This window comes from Odocoileus virginianus, chromosome 3 (genome assembly GCF_023699985.2).
Source record: "Odocoileus virginianus isolate 20LAN1187 ecotype Illinois chromosome 3, Ovbor_1.2, whole genome shotgun sequence".
Classification (NCBI taxonomy): domain Eukaryota; kingdom Metazoa; phylum Chordata; class Mammalia; order Artiodactyla; family Cervidae; genus Odocoileus; species Odocoileus virginianus.
The window spans coordinates 26,368,407-26,385,623 of NC_069676.1; the positions used below are offsets into that span (position 1 = coordinate 26,368,407).

The following is a 17,217-nucleotide window of genomic DNA, read 5'->3' on the forward strand; positions in this document are numbered from 1 at the left end:
ACCCTTGAACTAGACTGGACCAAAGCCATCCTAAGCAGGGTAAACTGCTGATGTTCTTCCCTTTGTAGAGGCTAATTCCCTGGAGACTGAAAAGGCAAGGCATTCACATGGGAGGATGGGGGTGGGGGGGGCGGGGGGGAATTGGGATTGCAGGCAGGGAACAGGAACGTAGACAATGAGGGGGACATGATTTTAGGGTACTAGTGTAGGAAGATAGAAAGGAATATGAGTGAGTTTATCTCTATTTAGGGTCCAGCACTGATTCTTAAGGGAATGAACCTTGGACCATGTAGGACATCACTCTGGGTAGGGTAGCATCGGGTGGAGGCAGTCTGAAAAAGCATATTCAAGATGACTACTGGTTTTGTGATCGTCTCCTGAAGTGCAGGCCTCATTACCTTGGCTGCTGGTGACACATAAGGGCTGCAGGAACTGGCATTTGGAGGGGGGATTCTGGGTTCTCACGGATCAAGTCATCTGATGGAGGGAAAGTGGCTGCAGCCATGGTGTTGAGTCATTATTTCTTCACTTGGATTGAAACAGAAGGTTCTGGAGGGTGTAGGGGCCACTCTCTGGGGCTGCCAGTAGCTGTCAGGGTGAAATTCAGGGCTTGCCTTTAAAAAGCTAGCAGTCTTGCTCTTGTGTTGGGAAGCGGGAAGGGAGGGACCCTCTCAACCAGCTCCCCAAAGATCCGCAGTCCATCTTCCCTTGACTGCCCTGTGGCGGTCAGCCACCAGACCTCCCAGACCACGGCGACCTCGGAGCCTCTCTCCCTTTGGCTGTGGTCACTCGGCTCTCTCCTGGTTTGCTGCAGCCTCAGCAGCCACGCCGCCTCCTCTCTTACTCCACATTGATGTCAGGGAGAAATGTTGTTGCCCCTTCTCTTCGCACTTCTCACAGATTCCCTGAGCCGTTTTGTCCACTCTGCTGGCTTCACCGCTTTCTCTCTGCTGGTGACCCCTCTCTAGTCTAGATAATTCTCTTGAGCTCTACACCATTCTGTCCCTCCGCATGATCGACATCACCCCACCACCCTCCACCCATCCTCTCCATCCCAGGGAACGATGCCTCGCCCGCTCACACAGAAACCTGGGGCTGGCATTTGAGTCTCCTCTCTTCCCCCACCCCCACCACATCTGCCGCCCCTTCCGTGAAGGACTCCAGTGGCTTCAGCCGCCCTCCTTCCTTCCTCCAGTTTCAACCCGCTCACATCTGTTCTCCCACAGCTTCGGTTTTGCCAGAGAAACTATCCATCCTCGATGCCCCCACTTCAATATCCTCAGCACGCTCTTCTACCTTTGCAGTCATCCCCCAACGTTCTTAGTCTGTCCTGCGCTCTTCATGAGCCCTCTGTTTCTCCAGCCTTGATGTCTGTCTTCCTCCTGACCCACCCCCTAAGCTCCTTAACTCACGGTACTGTCCAGCGTGGCTCATCTCTGCCCATGTCTCCACCCTTGCCCAACCTTACGCCGCAGTCCCTTCAGATCCACCTTGCACCCTCCCTACGCACCCCTTGGTGGCCGCCACGATGTCCTGAGCCTGGCTGACTCCAGGCTGCTCTGTGGCCACTGCTGGTCTCTCCCCCGCAGCCTCAGGGGCCCTCCAGGATCATGCAAATGGTAGCACCTGGCAAAAACTTTTTGGATGAGGAAACAGCTTCCCCAATGGTGAGGGGGCTTCAGTCAGCAGCCCTTGTAAAGCGGAGGGCACAGGGTCAATACACCACCTCCCTGCACACGGAGTTGGTCCCAGCACCACCTTGGCTTGTTAATTTCAGGACCTCTGCACAAGGAGTTGAAATCATAGTCTCAACCATGGGCCCTCTCTCTCCTGCGTTAGCATTTGTTTCCTTCCATTCTGAATGGAATGGCTTAGCATCTTTTTATTAAAATTTTTTTTTAATTGTGAAAATAGTACATGTTCATGCTAAGATTCATGCAAACACAGAGGCTATAAAATGAAAACTGATTCTTGCCCATCACCCTGCATTTTTTTATATGGATTAAATTTCTAGAAGGATGCATACGTAGGAAACTGTTAGAAGAGAGGCTATCCCTGGAGAATGACCTGTTGGGCTTTTAAAGTCTGCTCTGTTCTCAGGAGGGAAAACAGAGTTCTGGGCCTGTGGGAAACTCCTTTGTGAGGGTGGGGAAGGTTCTGTGAGAAGAGAACTTTGAAAGTTTGAGTTACGGTACAGAGCTTGTCCCCTCACTGGGACAGCCTGTGGCCTCGTTTGGCTCCTGACCTTGCTGGGTGCTGTTGCGTTCCGTTGGGTCTGAATCTTTGTGGCCCCCATGGACTGTGGCCCGCCAGACTTCTCTGCCCATGGAATTTTCCTGGCAAGAATACTGGAGCAGGTTGCCATTTCCTCCTTCAGGGCATCTTCCCGACCCAGGGATCAAACCCATATCTCCTGCACTGATGGGCAAATTCTTTACCGCTGAGCCACTTACCTCTTAAGAATTTGGTTTCTTTAGTCTACAGAATCAGATGAGAAAGGCCACTCTTGCCTTTCCATAGAGCCAAGATAAGAATGGATGTTAAAAAAAAAATGTCTGCAAGGTGTCCTTAAAGATGGGTATGAAGATGGCTGGGGAGCGGCATGATTTCTTTTTGTCTGTAACTGTCCATCTCTGTGATGAGCTATGGAGAGCTTTACTGAGTTTGATCTGATACGAAATTAAAATTTTAAAGCTTGCGTTAAGAGAGTGATCGCTCCTTTGAATCAGTGTTTGGGAGTTATGAAAGGAAGGATGGGAGATAAGAGGTTGATGCTGAGTGTCCTAGACCTGAATTTATGTGAGTAGTCTTTAGTTTTTTCAGGGAGGGAATGGAACCAAAACAGTATGTGGGGCAAGAAGTGACAACTGGCCCACCCTGCTGTGGAAAGGGGGTTTGACTCTTTCCATGAAGCATCTTAGTTCTCATAAGGTTTGACTGCTTGCCGTTGAACTTGTTATGACCAGCATGTATTGTGTTTATAGTTTAAATGTCCAAAATATTCCTTGAAAAGACTATGTTTCGGTGGTTGCAGGTGAGATTTTCTACTATAAAGGAGTGCTGTTGGTTAGAGGATTAGGAATAAGGTGATTATCGCCACCCCCCTACCCCCAACAGGCTTTTCTTTCTTTCAATTCCCCTCCTTTCTCCCTTCATTGAATCATGTCTGTGTCCTGAGATAGTTGAGGATTAGAGACCTTGAACCTTTTACTAATTTCAAGGAGAAATTGGGGTCATGTGAAGACAGGCAATGCTTTAATGGCCAGTTATCTGTGGAGATACTCAATAATCAGGGGTTTTGAAATTGATTTGCTCGCTGATGCAGGTGCACCCACGTGAAGCAAAATCCAGAGTTTTACCTCTGGGCTTCTTTTTTAAAAATTCCACTCTTCAGGACCAAGGGCCTGATCTAATTGCAAGAAATGGGATTGATGTGGAACTTTACAGGGGTTTCAGTTCAGTTCAGTTGCTGAGTCATGTCCGACTCTTTGTGACCCCATGGACTGCAGCATGCCAGGCTTCCTTGTCCATCACCAACCCCCGAAGCTTACACAAACTTGTGTCCATTGAGTCGGTGATGCCATCCAACCATCTCATCCTCTGTCATCCCCTTCTCCTGCCTTCAGTCTTTCCCAGCATCAGGGTCTTTTCAAATGAGTCAGTTCTTCTCGTCAGGTGGCCAGAGTGTTGGAGTTTCAGCTTCAGCATCAGTCCTTCCAATGAATATTCAGGACCGATTTCCTTTAGGATTGACTGGTTGGGTCTCCTTGCAGTGCAAGGGACTCTCAAGAGTCTTCTCCAACACCACAGTTCAAAAGCATCAATTCTTTGGCGCTCAGCTTTCTTTATAGTCCAGTACTCACATCCATACATGACTACTGGCAAAACTATACCTTTAACTAGATGAACTCTTGTTGGCAAAGTAATGTCTCTGCTTTTTAATATGCTGTCTAGGTTGCTCATAACTTTTCTTCCAAGGAGCAAGCATCTTTTAATTTCATATCTGCAGTGATTTCTGGAGCCCCCCCAAAATAAAGTCAGCCACTATTTCCACTGTTTCCCCATTTATTTGCCATGAAGTGATGGGACCGGATGCTATGATCTTCGGTTTCTGAATGTTGAGTTTTAAGCCAACTTTTTCACTCTCCTCTTTCACTTTCTTCAGGAGGCTCTTTAGTTCTTCGCTTTCTGCCATAAGGGTGGTGTCATCTGCATATCTGAGGTATACACAGGGGTTTAGTTTTGTACAAAATAAAGGGAAAAGGATTAATCCAAGAAGACTTTTTTTTTTTTTAAAGTACTTTTATCACTACCTCCTTTCTTTGTGTGGCTTAATTTTGTTTTTTAAGGTGCCCTTGGAAGTAGGCAGGATGAGAGGAAATCAGAGAAGCCTTATGCACAAGATAGAAAAACACTGGTCATTTACTGCTATTTAAAACGTGCTTAGGTTGCTGAGTAGTGTCACCGACACTTTTAAAACAGATGAAGAATCTGTGGCTCAGGAATAAGACAGGATTGGTTCTCTCCCCTCCCCCGACAAAGAACACAGATGAGGCTGAGTGTGTAACAACTGTTGTGGTTGGTGGCACGTCCCCACGGCTGAGTCCCTATGTCTCTTTTTCTACCTCCACCGGCTTCATTTTCGCAGGGAAACTGGCACAGCTGGGGGAGGGCCTTCTAGGGGAGATTTTGGTTTGGCTTCAAAACAACCAGAAAGCTTAAGACACCAGGTCCAGGGTAGTTTAATTCTACGCTGTCTTTCCATACTCAGTGCCTTGTCTTTTGCTTTGAAAAATTGTCACGGCTAGAGCATGAAGTTAAAAGTCATCACTGTTGTTTAAAGTATAGTTTACGCCTGTGGCTGGCCTGTCTGTGCCCCTGCTTTGTGACCCACACATGGAGTTGCTCCTTGAATAATACACTTAACAGTCAGTGACCTTCCCTTGACCTCCATCCCCACGCAGCGTCACAGAGACCCTGGGCTGGCATTCTGTGACTTCAGCAGGGCTGGAGTCCTGGTTGGAGACGGAAGCATCCATCTTGACCCCACTGGCCTTGGAACTGGAGCCCTGGTCCATCCTGAGGCTGAGCCCTACCTACCTGTTCAGCTAGAACTTTGGCTTTCGATTTGGTCTCTGGTCTTTATGCCTAGGAATGAGAAAGTGAAAATAATAGGGCGATTCCCAGTCATTGAACATAGCTCTTGCTTTTGGAGTCAGATGATTTAAAACAATAACAACGCAAAACAAAACCTGAGCTATGGTCTCTGCAAGGTTTTGTGGTTGAGGCTTCTGAAGGAATTGCGCTATTTGCTCAGGCACACCAAGATGCGCCATCCTGAACTAGGAGTTGAGAAAATAATCAGATGCATGGCTTCTAACATGCAGAAAAGGGTCAGAAATTACCCGGGGAGGTAGGTCTCTTTCTACCTCTTGCTCTCTTTTACGTTGAGAAGAGTTTCTTTTGCTGTTTGATCAATGTGAGTTCAGATTCTGGCTCAGCCACTGACCTTAAGTGACCTTTTCAGTTTAAAGTTCCTTATTCCTCATCTGTTAAGCACTCTCAGTCACAACCTTGTGAAGACTGAATGAGGGAATACACAGTATTAGCCCTCCTGTGTAATAAGTGTTAAACAGGGGTGACTGATATTGTTCCTAGTTTTACAAGAAAGCCCACAGACTTTGAAGTCAGAGAGGTTTGGCTTTGAATTTCAGCTCTCTGGGTAAGAAGCTCATTCGCTGAGATCTTCAGTTTCTGTTTCTATAAAATGGGGATGTTATGAGTGTCAGAGGAGATAGAAAACATCTGGGGCCTGGTGTACAGTAGGCCCTTAGATGGAGTTTGCCCCTGTTGTTTGGCGGCAAGCTGTAGAGCTTACTTTGCCCTGATCACGGTTTCTGGAAGGAAAAGCCTGCACTACATGTAGGAAAGACAGAATTAGGAATACTGAAATGCAGTTGTTCCAATTTTGTCCTACAAGGATGAAAATTCACCCTTGACGAATCGTTTTGGGGAAAAGATCGGTGCTTAAGGAAACCATTTTTTAAGCTTCCCTTGCTTTACTAATGAAGCAACGATGTCTGGCAGAAAGGGTAGTTAAAATGCAAAGTGATGGACTGCGCCAGTGGTCACCTTTAAAGAGCTGTGATTTCCCTTACATGGAGTGCCGTCTCTGTCTAATGCTTTTTAAATTAAAGAGGTGACTGTGGGCAATCTCATAAAACAGCCAAATACCAGGATATGGAGAAAACGTGAGCATTAAGTAAGTGTGCCCCGGTGTGCTCACAGAATGTAAAAATATTGACTCTGAACAAAATAAAACACCATTCCCACTCTGGTTGTTGGCGACCCGAGAATCCCAGGATCGAGGGGTTAAGAGCAAGATGAGCATGGAGATTTGTGGCAACAGATGGAAGAAACCCAGGCAAGTTCCCCAGTGAAGGTTCAGACCTGCCCCGGGGCGAGGGAAGGAATCTTTCCTTGAGGCTTGCCTGTTTCCTGGTGGTGAACTTCCCATCTGCCTGGCGGTGCTCACCATCCCCGCAGTAGAGCCAACCTGACCGTCCCTTTGTCGGCTCAGCCCTGCCCAGGCGGCCTCTGCTCACTTGTCAGTTTCCAGCTGCTGGAAACCATCAGCAGTGGCCACAGTTCGTGCCCGAGTGGTGAAGAGCTGCTGCCCGCCACGCCCCAGCATTGGAGCCTTCCTTGCTCGTCAGCACTCACGAAGCTCTTGAAATAAGGTGAACAGAGAAAATATTGCCAGGATCTCTCTGCAGACTCTTTCCCCCCCCTGGTCCTCTGATTACTCACCCTAAGTGCCGCTATCTGTGTAAATAACCTTTTCTTCCCCGCCTCTCTCTCCCCTCTCTACTCCCCCACTCCCATGCACTGAGGCTCTCTCGAGTAATAAATAGCCAGGCTACTGCTCAATGTGCACCAACACCTGGGAATAATCATGCAAAAATAACAGTGAGAGACTGCCGCGCGTCTGTTCTTGACATTAACTTTCCTCAGTTTGACAGGCTGCCACCACCAGCTGTTAGACTTATGGGTCTTTTTTTTTCTTCCAGTGGAGATGGCTGCTTTCCTCTTTCAGGCTCTAGTAGATTACATCAGTGTCCCGTCAGTATTCCGTCAGGATAACAGAAAAGAGCTTTGACAAAGGAACCATTGCTAAAACCGGCCAGTTCTCCCTCCTCCTCTTTTATTCCATTGGTATCGTTTGACTAATAATTCCCTATCAATTTTTAAATGGAAGATGGTAGGAATACTCTTTTAGGGTATGTCCCTCCCGAAAGGTATATATAACTGCTACTCTGAGTAGCAAATCCTAGCATTTGACTTTTAAAGGGCTGAACCACCTAGCATTTTCTTTTCAGTTCAGGTCTCAGGTATGTTTGTGATAATAATAATAATCATATTGATGATGGCAGTGGCATTTATTTATTGAGGGCTATTCCGTATCGCATGCCCTGGGCTAATGTCGTTATGTGTGATCTTGGGTGCTAGTCACCTTAGTACTCAGGTGGTGTTTCCATTTTACAGATGAAACTACTGAGTCCCAGAAAGATCAGGCCACTTGCCCAGGGTTCTGTTGCTAAAGGTTGACATGGACTCCAGCTACAGAGGCTGATCTCTGCCCCGCACTGTCTTCTACATGCTGGTTTGCACACTCAGGTCACCCTGGATAGCCCCTTATGCGAAGTGCCGCAGCGACACTTGCAATTTTGCTGGATTTGTATGACCATTCGATTGTTGCTGCAGTCTTGCCCACTCTTTTGCTAGTGGCACCTGGCACATAGCAGGTGCGTTAGTGATTATTTATTGGGTGGACATGTGATCAATTTGAGGTGAATAAAAGGAAACTTTGAGGGGAGCATAGCACACACAAAAAAAGAGGTCCAGCAAGAGATGAGTGGAAGGAGATTCTGCAGAAGTGGAGGACTCATCAGGGCCTGCTGTAAAACGGGGCTGGATTAAGCCGGTGGACGACTGCCAGATGCCAGTGCGTGAAAGGAGCAGTATTTCCTCAGGCTGAGCTTCTCAGGGTTAAGCCCTTTTTCTTATACTTTTAACACACTTTAACCACACTTAACCATGCATTTGGAGAGGATTATAGATTTATGTTAAACATAGTAGGATATAAAAAGGAGCTTTGTAAGAGTGCATGCAGGGTTAGAGAACTGTAATATCAGACCAGGGACTTTTTTTTTCTTTTCCTAAGCCGTTGTTTACTGAGCTAAGCGCCATGCCAAGCTTTCACTGGGCATGAGTTATCTCATTGAGTCTTCACTGCGACCCTGTGTGGATAATCATTATTCGTACTCCCATTTCTTAGATCCGGACACTGAACCCTAGAATAGCAAGGTCATTTGCTCAGAATCCCACACAAGCAAGTACCTCCAGGATCAGAATGTGAACCCAGAACAGCCTGAGGTTTGTCATTACCCAAGTCCAAGTGTACATTGCCTCCTTTCCAGACACTCTCGTAGGAACTGTTGCTGCTCTTAAAGAGCCTCACTGGGTGAAGAAATTGTGTTTCAGTGTAGGAGTGAATGACCTGAGAAGTCAGGGGACAGTGAAAGTTGACCTTTTGTATAAGGCAAAAACAACTTTCAAAACCCTGCCTGTGTGTAGCCTCACATGGCTGTGTATTAGACACCATGAAATACACAAGAACCAATTCCTTTTTTGGGAGAACACGTCCCACTGGGGGTGTTCACTAGTGCAAAGAAATGACCAAACTCTAAATTATTTCCCCCATGCCTCTTTCACCTCCCGGTGTATGTTGAACCTCCTTTATAAAGGTCCTGCTTAGAGGATGCTGCTCGTCTATGGTCACCTGGGCTGCCACTAGAGATAAATTATTGCCCTTGCACAGATACGGGCCCTGGTTTTCTCTAGAATGAGTACGCTGGCTTAGATGACCTCCTAGCTAGAACATTCTGTGGTTGTCTCAAAAAGCTGGAAATGCAAACTCAGCGGCTTATGCCTGGGCAGGTCACTGCAGGCTGAGAGAAGCTCAGCCCTGATGCCACGAGCAATGCGGGCCCAGCATAGTGCATGGTCCAATTATTACGTACAAGAGAGTGGAAATTCAGACCTTTCCCTAATTTTTTGTGTTGGCCAAAAAAAAAAAAAAAAGAAAGAAAATGTTTTTAAAACTGGCATACCTGCCAACTAAAACTCCTCTGAGAGTGGCTGTAATTCCCTACCCCCTTTACAGCTGGTAAGCTCTGGGAGAACAGGGCCCTCAGTATGCCTCATGGATGGCCTTTGTTTTCCACTCCAGATCCTGAACTCTCAAGGGAGAAAAGTTTGCTTTTCTACTCTCATAATGATAATCGAGACCTAAGGGAATGGGGGTTTTGAGCTGCATTGAGAAAGCGAGTTCAGTGGGAAAACTAAGAGAAATTCACTTGTGTAAGTCAAAGAGCTTAACCTATAAAACCATATAACCTGTTGAGTTTTCCTGTCAAGTTTAAGAGTTTTAGACTGTTATTACATTGGGGGACTTTTATGATTATGTTCATATTTATAGTCAAATGTCTCTGAATCTTAGTTTTCTCATTTTAAAACAAGTGTGCACAGGGCTCCAAGGTATCATCAGCTGAACTCTTTTCATTGCTTTTGAATTGTGTTAATGGAAATAAACACAGTTAACTTGCCAGTAGGCCTAGGATACCGTGGCCTCTCCCATCAAGCCATCTAGATTCTTTAGATGCTTCATCTTTGGAATTACATAAATACCCTAAAGAGTATGTGAGTATGTATGTATCTCCATGCAAATATATTCATAAGCAGAGTTATATTGAAGTAGAGACTTAATCTAGAAATTGTGTTGTGATAGGATTCATCATCATTATTAGAAGGCAAGAAAATACATTTTCCAGTTGAAGAACATGGGCCTCAGTGAGGTTAAATGGCCTTAAAGTCACAGGCTTACTTAGCGTGGGAGTGGGGCCAAAGTCTTGTTGCCCACTCACCCAATCCCTACAACTTCTTTTGTACATGTTTTTCCGCGCATCCTAAGCTTCAAAATTAGAGAGTTGGTACTGTCCGAGACACCTCACCTCTTATTTTATTCAACCTTGTTTATCTAACTGAAGCTGTATTTGTCCTTTTAGAATTAATGTATGCTGTCGATCAAGGATAGGAAGACTATTTTGAGGATGTTGTTCCATTTTGTTTTTTCAGTTTATATGTGTCGCACCAAATTACAGTCAATTTACAACTAGCTATACAAATTAAGAGTTTGTTGGGAATCACACAAAAAAATGTGCAGTAACTGGTTAATAATTTTCTTTGGTCTTTTTTTTTTTTCCTTCTTTTAAATTCTAGAAAGTGACTTCAGTCTCATGCAATCCTTTAGTTGTAATAAAGACTACAAGGTTGCACTGGCTTCCCCCACCCCCCTTAAATTTTCTTCCTCTGAACCCCTTTCTTCATTTGTCAGCTCAGTTTTAAAATAGAAACTATCAGTGCGAACTTTGATCCACATTAAGCTGCATTTACACGAAAGCATAAATCACCAGATCTGGGGCTTGGGGCTGTTAAATGCTTTCCTTTCTCGGGCTCTGTGATCAAGAATGAAGAACAATAAAAAGCATGGAGCAAAAGGAGTTTTATGGCAGCTTGGAGAGCAGGAAATTAACTTTCCTTAGCGTGCAGTTGGATGAAGGGCTGTTCTGTCGCATCTTGGATCACTCAGGCAAGTGAACGTCGCTGTATCATTTTAGTGAAATGCAAACTGTAGAAATGGTTCCTCCAGTCATGTGAACAAGAAGCCCACACAGATGACTGCTTCAGCTGTTGAAGGAGCACACTTCCTCATATGACTTCTCTTGAAAAACACTCTGTGTGTGTGTGTGTTTTTAAAAAAGAACAAAGACTATGCACTATTATGTCTGTATAAAATGTTGATTTCTTACAAATGTTAACTGAGAATCTATGAACAGACTAAGATGGGATTTTACCAGAAGAGCTTTCTCTGTATCCTTTTTACACATCTCTCGTGTCAGTCCAACTGATAAGACATATAATCATCTCTTGTCTGTCAGTGGCGTCTCTATGCGGCCTGAGGACACAGGTGATCTGGAATCCTGTGCAGAGATGTTGTGCGTTTGGCTCTTTCACGTGTGACAACCTGTCAGCAGGGCCAGAGCTTTTCTGTGGCAGTCACAACAGTTGTTACAATGGGTGGAAGGAATGGATGAGTCTGTTGGCGACCTACCTACCTAGTACACATGTAGCTTTTGGTTTCATTAGTGGCCTGACTCCTACATTTTTTATGGTGAAGAACACCTTTGCCATTGTCCTCAGGATTGGGGTGCAAGGGAGCAGTTGCACCACAGGGTCTCGTTTTGGCTGACATTTCTCTTTCCTGAACATAGAGTTGCTAAGTCCTGATCAAAATCATCAGGGATCTTTACAGGTTGAAGCACTAAAGGACTTGTGCATGGAGGAGCTCAGATTCTGTTGAGCACATGCATTTATGGGTATTTCTCCATTTCTATGAACGCTGTCAAACTTTGCCGTAGAACACTTAGTTAAAAGTTGATGCCTAATACATGCTAATAATATCCAGTTTCTGTGTTTCTGTGTGTGTAATCAAGTTTATGATTTTATATGTTTGGCAGAGTAAGTTAATCTGTTTTAGTAGTGATTGAATTCATTATGGTTTATAAAGTACTTAGAAAACAATTTAAATCTATCTCTTATGCCTAAATGTCCAGTGATGCCTATATGGATATTTATTGGAGTTTCTCCTTTGGAAAATGTTGTTATGTTGAAAATACAGTTTCATGACAAGTGGGAAATAGTCTTCATTTTGCAAAGCGTATTTCCTTCATATCTCTTGAGGCTAAAGCTTGTCAATTGGTGAATTTGTAAGGACCCCAAAGGCCTGTCTGTGACCCAAGAAGCTAGAGCTCCAATGTTTACTGTGTCATGAACAACGAAAATGCTTATTTCTCTTCTACTTTGTATGTTGGCACCATGAAAAGCACACTCAAAGCATATTATAATTGCAAATAGAATTTGGAATGGTGATGTATTCTGGAAGTGATGTAAACAGATTGCATTGAAAAGAGCTCCAAGCACGTAGCGCCGCTGCAGTAAGCCTGTCTGTCTTTCAGGTTGACCCCCTGTTTACAGTGCCAGCACCTCCGCCGCCGATTGCCAGCAGTCTCACGCCTCAGCTTCTGCCCTCCTACTTTCCCCCATCTTCATCCAATATTGCAGCACCGGTTGAACAGCTTTTGGTTCGGACTCGTTCCGTGGGTGTCAATACGTGTGAAGTTGGCGTAGTGACAGAGCCAGAGTGTCTCGGGCCCTGTGAACCCGGAACCAGTGTGAATTTGGAAGGGATCGTGTGGCATGAAACGGAAGAAGGTAAATACAATTTATTCTTATCTATTCCCTCATGTCCTCTTCCCGGTGATGTCTCTGTGTCTACCTGTAATGGGGATTTGCTTTGTGGTATTCAGAGAGGAAAGAAAAGTGGTTTTGATGCGCTCTTGATTTTTGTTGAAATAAGAGCCGTGTTTCTGTTTTTGTTCGTGGCTGCTTTTCCTTTCATTCAGGAGCAGTCTGGTGTCTATCTAAGTGGTTCTCCACTTTAAGTGCTTTAACTTGGAAGGACTCTGAGAAGCAGGGTGAAGGTTACCTTTTCTCCTAGGAGCTATCATGGATATTAGAACGGGCAACAGATCTCAAATTCATTTTGTTCTTGGTTTGCCAACTGAGCTGTCTTGAGGTGGTTGTTTTTGTGCTGTTGAGGCTTATATTTACCTTCTGAATCGAGCCAGTGTTCCTACATTTAGCAAGGGCCATTGCTGTGATTTGACGGTGGCCACTTGTTGCTTACAGTTAATGAAGCCAAGGTCCAAGGTGCAAGCTGCAGTTGAGTCAGTCAGTTCTTTTCTGTGGCTGGAGACATAGCACCTTCCTGGTCCCCCAGTTCAGAAGCAGGCCCTCTGGCAGGTGCTGTCCATTAGCCATGAGACCCAAGATGCAAGAGAAATAGATTGGGTGAATCTCTCATTCCTGCTGGAAGTACACATCAGATATGAGTCATACTGACAGTGGATCCAGACATGGTTGGCCACATCTCACAGTACATGGTCATCAAGTACAGCATGTTTCATATGGCCAGTGCCCTTGACAGAGGCCAGTAGATAATTAATACAAACTAAATATGAAGGAGAGAGCTCCACTGCTCCATTGCGGAGTGCTTCTTGCCGTGGGGAAGAAGCATGCCCCAGGGTACACCAGGGGACCAATGGAAAGTAAAAAACATAGGGGAACGTTTTTCCTCTGAGCTAGATTGGTCAAGAGTGAGGAGATGACCCTTATCAGTATCACTGTCTTTTAGGAGAGGAGTTCAGAGCAAGGATAAAGGTAACAAGAAGGACCTGAGATGTAAAATCATTGGATTCCTCTGTATCAAGGGGGAGAACTGGGGGCTGAAACTCAAAGGAGAAGAAATAAAATACATGCCGAAGAGGCTGAGTGGATGGGAAAGGACAATATATTGGGGGTAGTTGTTGGGAAAGAAATGGTTGGGAGAAAATAGTTAAGAATGGTGACAAACTAGGGAATGAGAGTAAAAATGACTGAAAATAAGCATAACTGTGAGAAGGCAAAAAAATAGCTCAGGCTGTTTCAAAACGGCAAAACCAAGCTTCTAAGGAAAATAATTGGATTCTACATATTACATTGAATTTACTCTTCTTGTAGGATGGATTTCATCATTAGACAGAAAATTTGGTAGTAGATAGCATCAGTATGGAAAAATCAAGATTGAATTCTATAGGAAGCAGCCATGAGAGGGCATGAACGCAGCAGATCCGGAGAGCTCTCTTATTTGCTCAAAAAGAACAGACAGTTAAAATTTACTCTTGGTTTTAGAAACGTGGGAGGTTTTGCGTCTTCTCCCTCTTTGTACCTTAAACTGGAAAGCCACTTAAATCAGTACTGCACAACCACATTGTGAGGAATCGGTGTCAGAGGAGCTGGAATTAAACCTCTGTCATTTGCTTGTCTGTTCAGACCCCGCCCAGTGCAGGGGGTCCACGTGGGGAGCTGGCTTCTCCTTCCTTGCCTCTGGGTTGTGCACGGTTGATCTTCCCTTAGATTTTTCTTTTTTTTTCCTAGAGCAGAAGTGATGGATAAGGGCTGCAGACTGGCATCTCCATGAGAAAACATAGAAAAGACTTCAAGACGTTATTAAGATTAATTAGTGGAGGTGCTGATTTCCAGGTATAAAACAGATTTGAAAAGAGTAAGGATTAATTTACATCAAGTTGAAAGTCAGATTGTCTTGTAGTTGGATAACTGACTCCTTAGGATGAAGCACTGTCTTCCACTTTCCTAGTTGTGACTTAGCGCCTGTCAGTTTATAGTGCGTCAAGATTTTATTTATTTCAGTGTGGGATAGGACAGGTTCCTGCAGTGTGACCTTCCTGCATGGTAGATGCTGTAAAATTAAATTAAAAATCCAGAAGGTTTTTGTGGTTCTGAAACAGCTCTAAGTTTAGGTGGTTTGTTTGTTTTTTTTCACTTTGTTTAGGAGTCTGCTGATTTTTTACTTTTAACCTTGGCGTTTAGTAAAAGATGGGCTTCCCTGGTTGTTCAGAGGGTAAAGCGTCTGCCTGCAATGCGGGAGACCTGGGTTTGATCCCTGAGTCAGGAAGATCCCCTGGAGAAGGAAATGGCAACCCCCTCCGGTGCCTCTGGTTCTCTTGCCTGGAAAATCCCATGGACGGAGAAGCCTGGAAGGCTTCAGTCCATGGGGTCGCAAAAAGTCGGACACGACTGAGTGACTTCAGTTTCACTTTAGTAAAAGATGGGATTATTTAGAAAAAAAGAAAATCTGTGTTTGAAAACAATAGCAGTATATATGTTGATTGGAAATTCTGATGCTCTGGGCTTTTATCATCATTAGTGTTTAGAACTGATATGCATAAAGCCTCCCCAGTTCCTTGCCGTTCTCTGAAAATCCGTCTCCTGAGTCCACTGTGCCTTCTCTGATCCTCTGTGATCCCTGAATCCCTGTGGGTGACTTCCTTCAGATGGCAGATAAGACAGTTTTAGAAGCTTCTCAGGCAGAGTAGTGGAGTCTTCCACAGCTCCAGCCTCCTCTGAATTGCCTCACATTCTCCAGGATTTGGAATGTGTGGATGTTTACTGTGGTGACAAGGAGATGGAGCTGTTAATAGAGTTATTCTTGCTGAATAAACTAAACTTCTGACCTCCATAGAACTTAAGAACTTGCCTTGGTAGAGACCTGGGTCATAAGATGTGTGTTTAATGTGTAACCATTTTCAAGAGCATTCCATTTGCACTTTTTTTTGGTTTTTTTGGTACAGTGTGTTTAAAACTCTTGTACCAATTTAAAAATTAAACCCACTTAACCATTAATTTTTCCCTTTTGGGAAAAACAAAGAGAGAAGCGGAACAAACACATTTGGAGCCAGTTATTTGACAGAGCTAAAAGAGATGGATTTGGGGAGAAGTGAAGGGAAAGTGAGCCTCTTTTTTTCTAGTACTCGGTTTCACTAACAAAGAGTTTCAGATCAAGCACTTGTAAAACTGTCAGTTGCCTTTGACTAATGTTATAGATTGAGTTGAATAAAATCTCTTCCTTGGTATTTTCAATTTGAAGATATTGTATCTCTGGTAGTGTTTTTCACAAACCCAATTTATGTGCATTCACCCATGTGTGAAGTTTGTATGCGCTTGTTTCAAGATCCTAGAAATTTTAAAAGGCCCCATTTGCAGTCTTTGGGGGAGTATCAAGTGTTCTAGTGATTTCATTGGAAGATGGTAGGAGCAGCATAACTGAAATGTGACATCCCCACTAGGTATTTTATGGTTTCTTATGCTTGGAATTCTTCATTTGAGGAGGGTTCTTTTAATCATAGACTTTCCCGCTTGTGTTACTGCCAGAAACTGCACTCAGGAATAAAGTGTTAGGAGAGAGGTTCCCTCTGGAAATAATTAGTGGGTTTCAGATCATGCTTAATAGGAGAGAAAAATTATTACTGCATTTGGATGTATAGTTACTCCACTCTGATCTTTCTTCTTTAAGGTGAATGCATAGGAGCAATGACGTATTGTACAAAATCACTCGCAGATGTTAGAAAGAATTTCCTTAGCATTTCATTCCTGACATTTGGGATACACATGCCAATGTATAGTTATTTGTTTGAAAATTTGCTCTTTTGGGGGGGAAAGCAAAGAAAACATGGTGTGTACCGCATTTTCTATAAATACATGTGTGTTGAGCTTGGTTGTTTTTTTTTTTTTAGCTTTCGAGCCTGTATTTTCCTTTTGATTCTTATTGAATCCTGTTTCTTATTGTTTTTTTTTTCCCTCCCCGAGAACATACTTTTCAGCTGGGTCCACTGTTCATTGTTATGACTGTCGTTTACCATGGTTCTGCCATTCTGTCCTGAAGAAAAGGAAGTGAGAGAAAGCAAACTGGTTATTTGTCAGTGAAGGCCTTTTAAACATCTGTAGGTTATATATCAATGGTTCTCAACTTTGTGCCTGTGAATCACCTGGAGAGCTTTTCAACCACACTGATACCCAGGCATCCCCTTAGTCTGGGCTGGCAATTTGGTGACCTGCCACTGGTATTTTTTTCCAACTCTCCCCAGGGGTTTCTAATGTATAAACATTTATGAGAACTATTGTCTCAAGGGAAAGAGGGGATGTCCTGGCCCTTTGCACGCTGCTTGGCTTTTTCCCTTTAAGTAAGTCACATGTATCATTGCCTCATTTTCTCAGGTATGAAATGGACAGAAACACCTGCCCTGTGTACCTCACAGGGTGGATAATGTCTATCAAGATGCCGTAGTGTGACTGGTGAGCATAGCTGTTTAATGACTGTGCTAATGAGAAAGAGGGCCCAGCTTTCATCCTGAACATGAACCCCACAGAGGTTTTGAGGGGCTTAATGAACAATTAGTTGGTGTATCACTCATCCTAAGTTATTAATATAGTGAGGCAGACCTTAGTTTCTTTCTCCAGTAAGCCAGATACTGTGACTTCATTTCTGTGTGGCCTGCTGAGTTATTTTTGAAATAGTTCAGAAACCCAAAGTATTAAGGAAAGTTGATAAAAGTAGCAAATGAAAGATTGTACTCAAAAATTGGGAGTTTTCAGAGGGGATAACAAGAATAAAAATTATGACTTACGAGAAAAGAGACT

General features: G+C 44.1%; 1 protein-coding gene across 6 annotated transcripts in view; it reads left to right on the forward strand.

The window, feature by feature from the left end:
- ZNF608 (zinc finger protein 608) overlaps positions 1 to 17,217 on the forward strand; it is a 104,776-nt gene that overhangs the window by 34,512 nt on the left and 53,047 nt on the right. For 5 of the 6 annotated variants that reach the window (XM_070465094.1, XM_070465097.1, XM_070465093.1 and 2 more), the window contains one exon: positions 12,138 to 12,393. The exons of the other annotated variant lie outside the window; for it this stretch is intronic. In XM_070465094.1, coding sequence (XP_070321195.1) covers positions 12,138 to 12,393 — 256 coding nt within the window. The remainder of the gene's footprint in view (positions 1 to 12,137; positions 12,394 to 17,217) is intronic. 6 annotated transcript variants of the gene reach the window in all.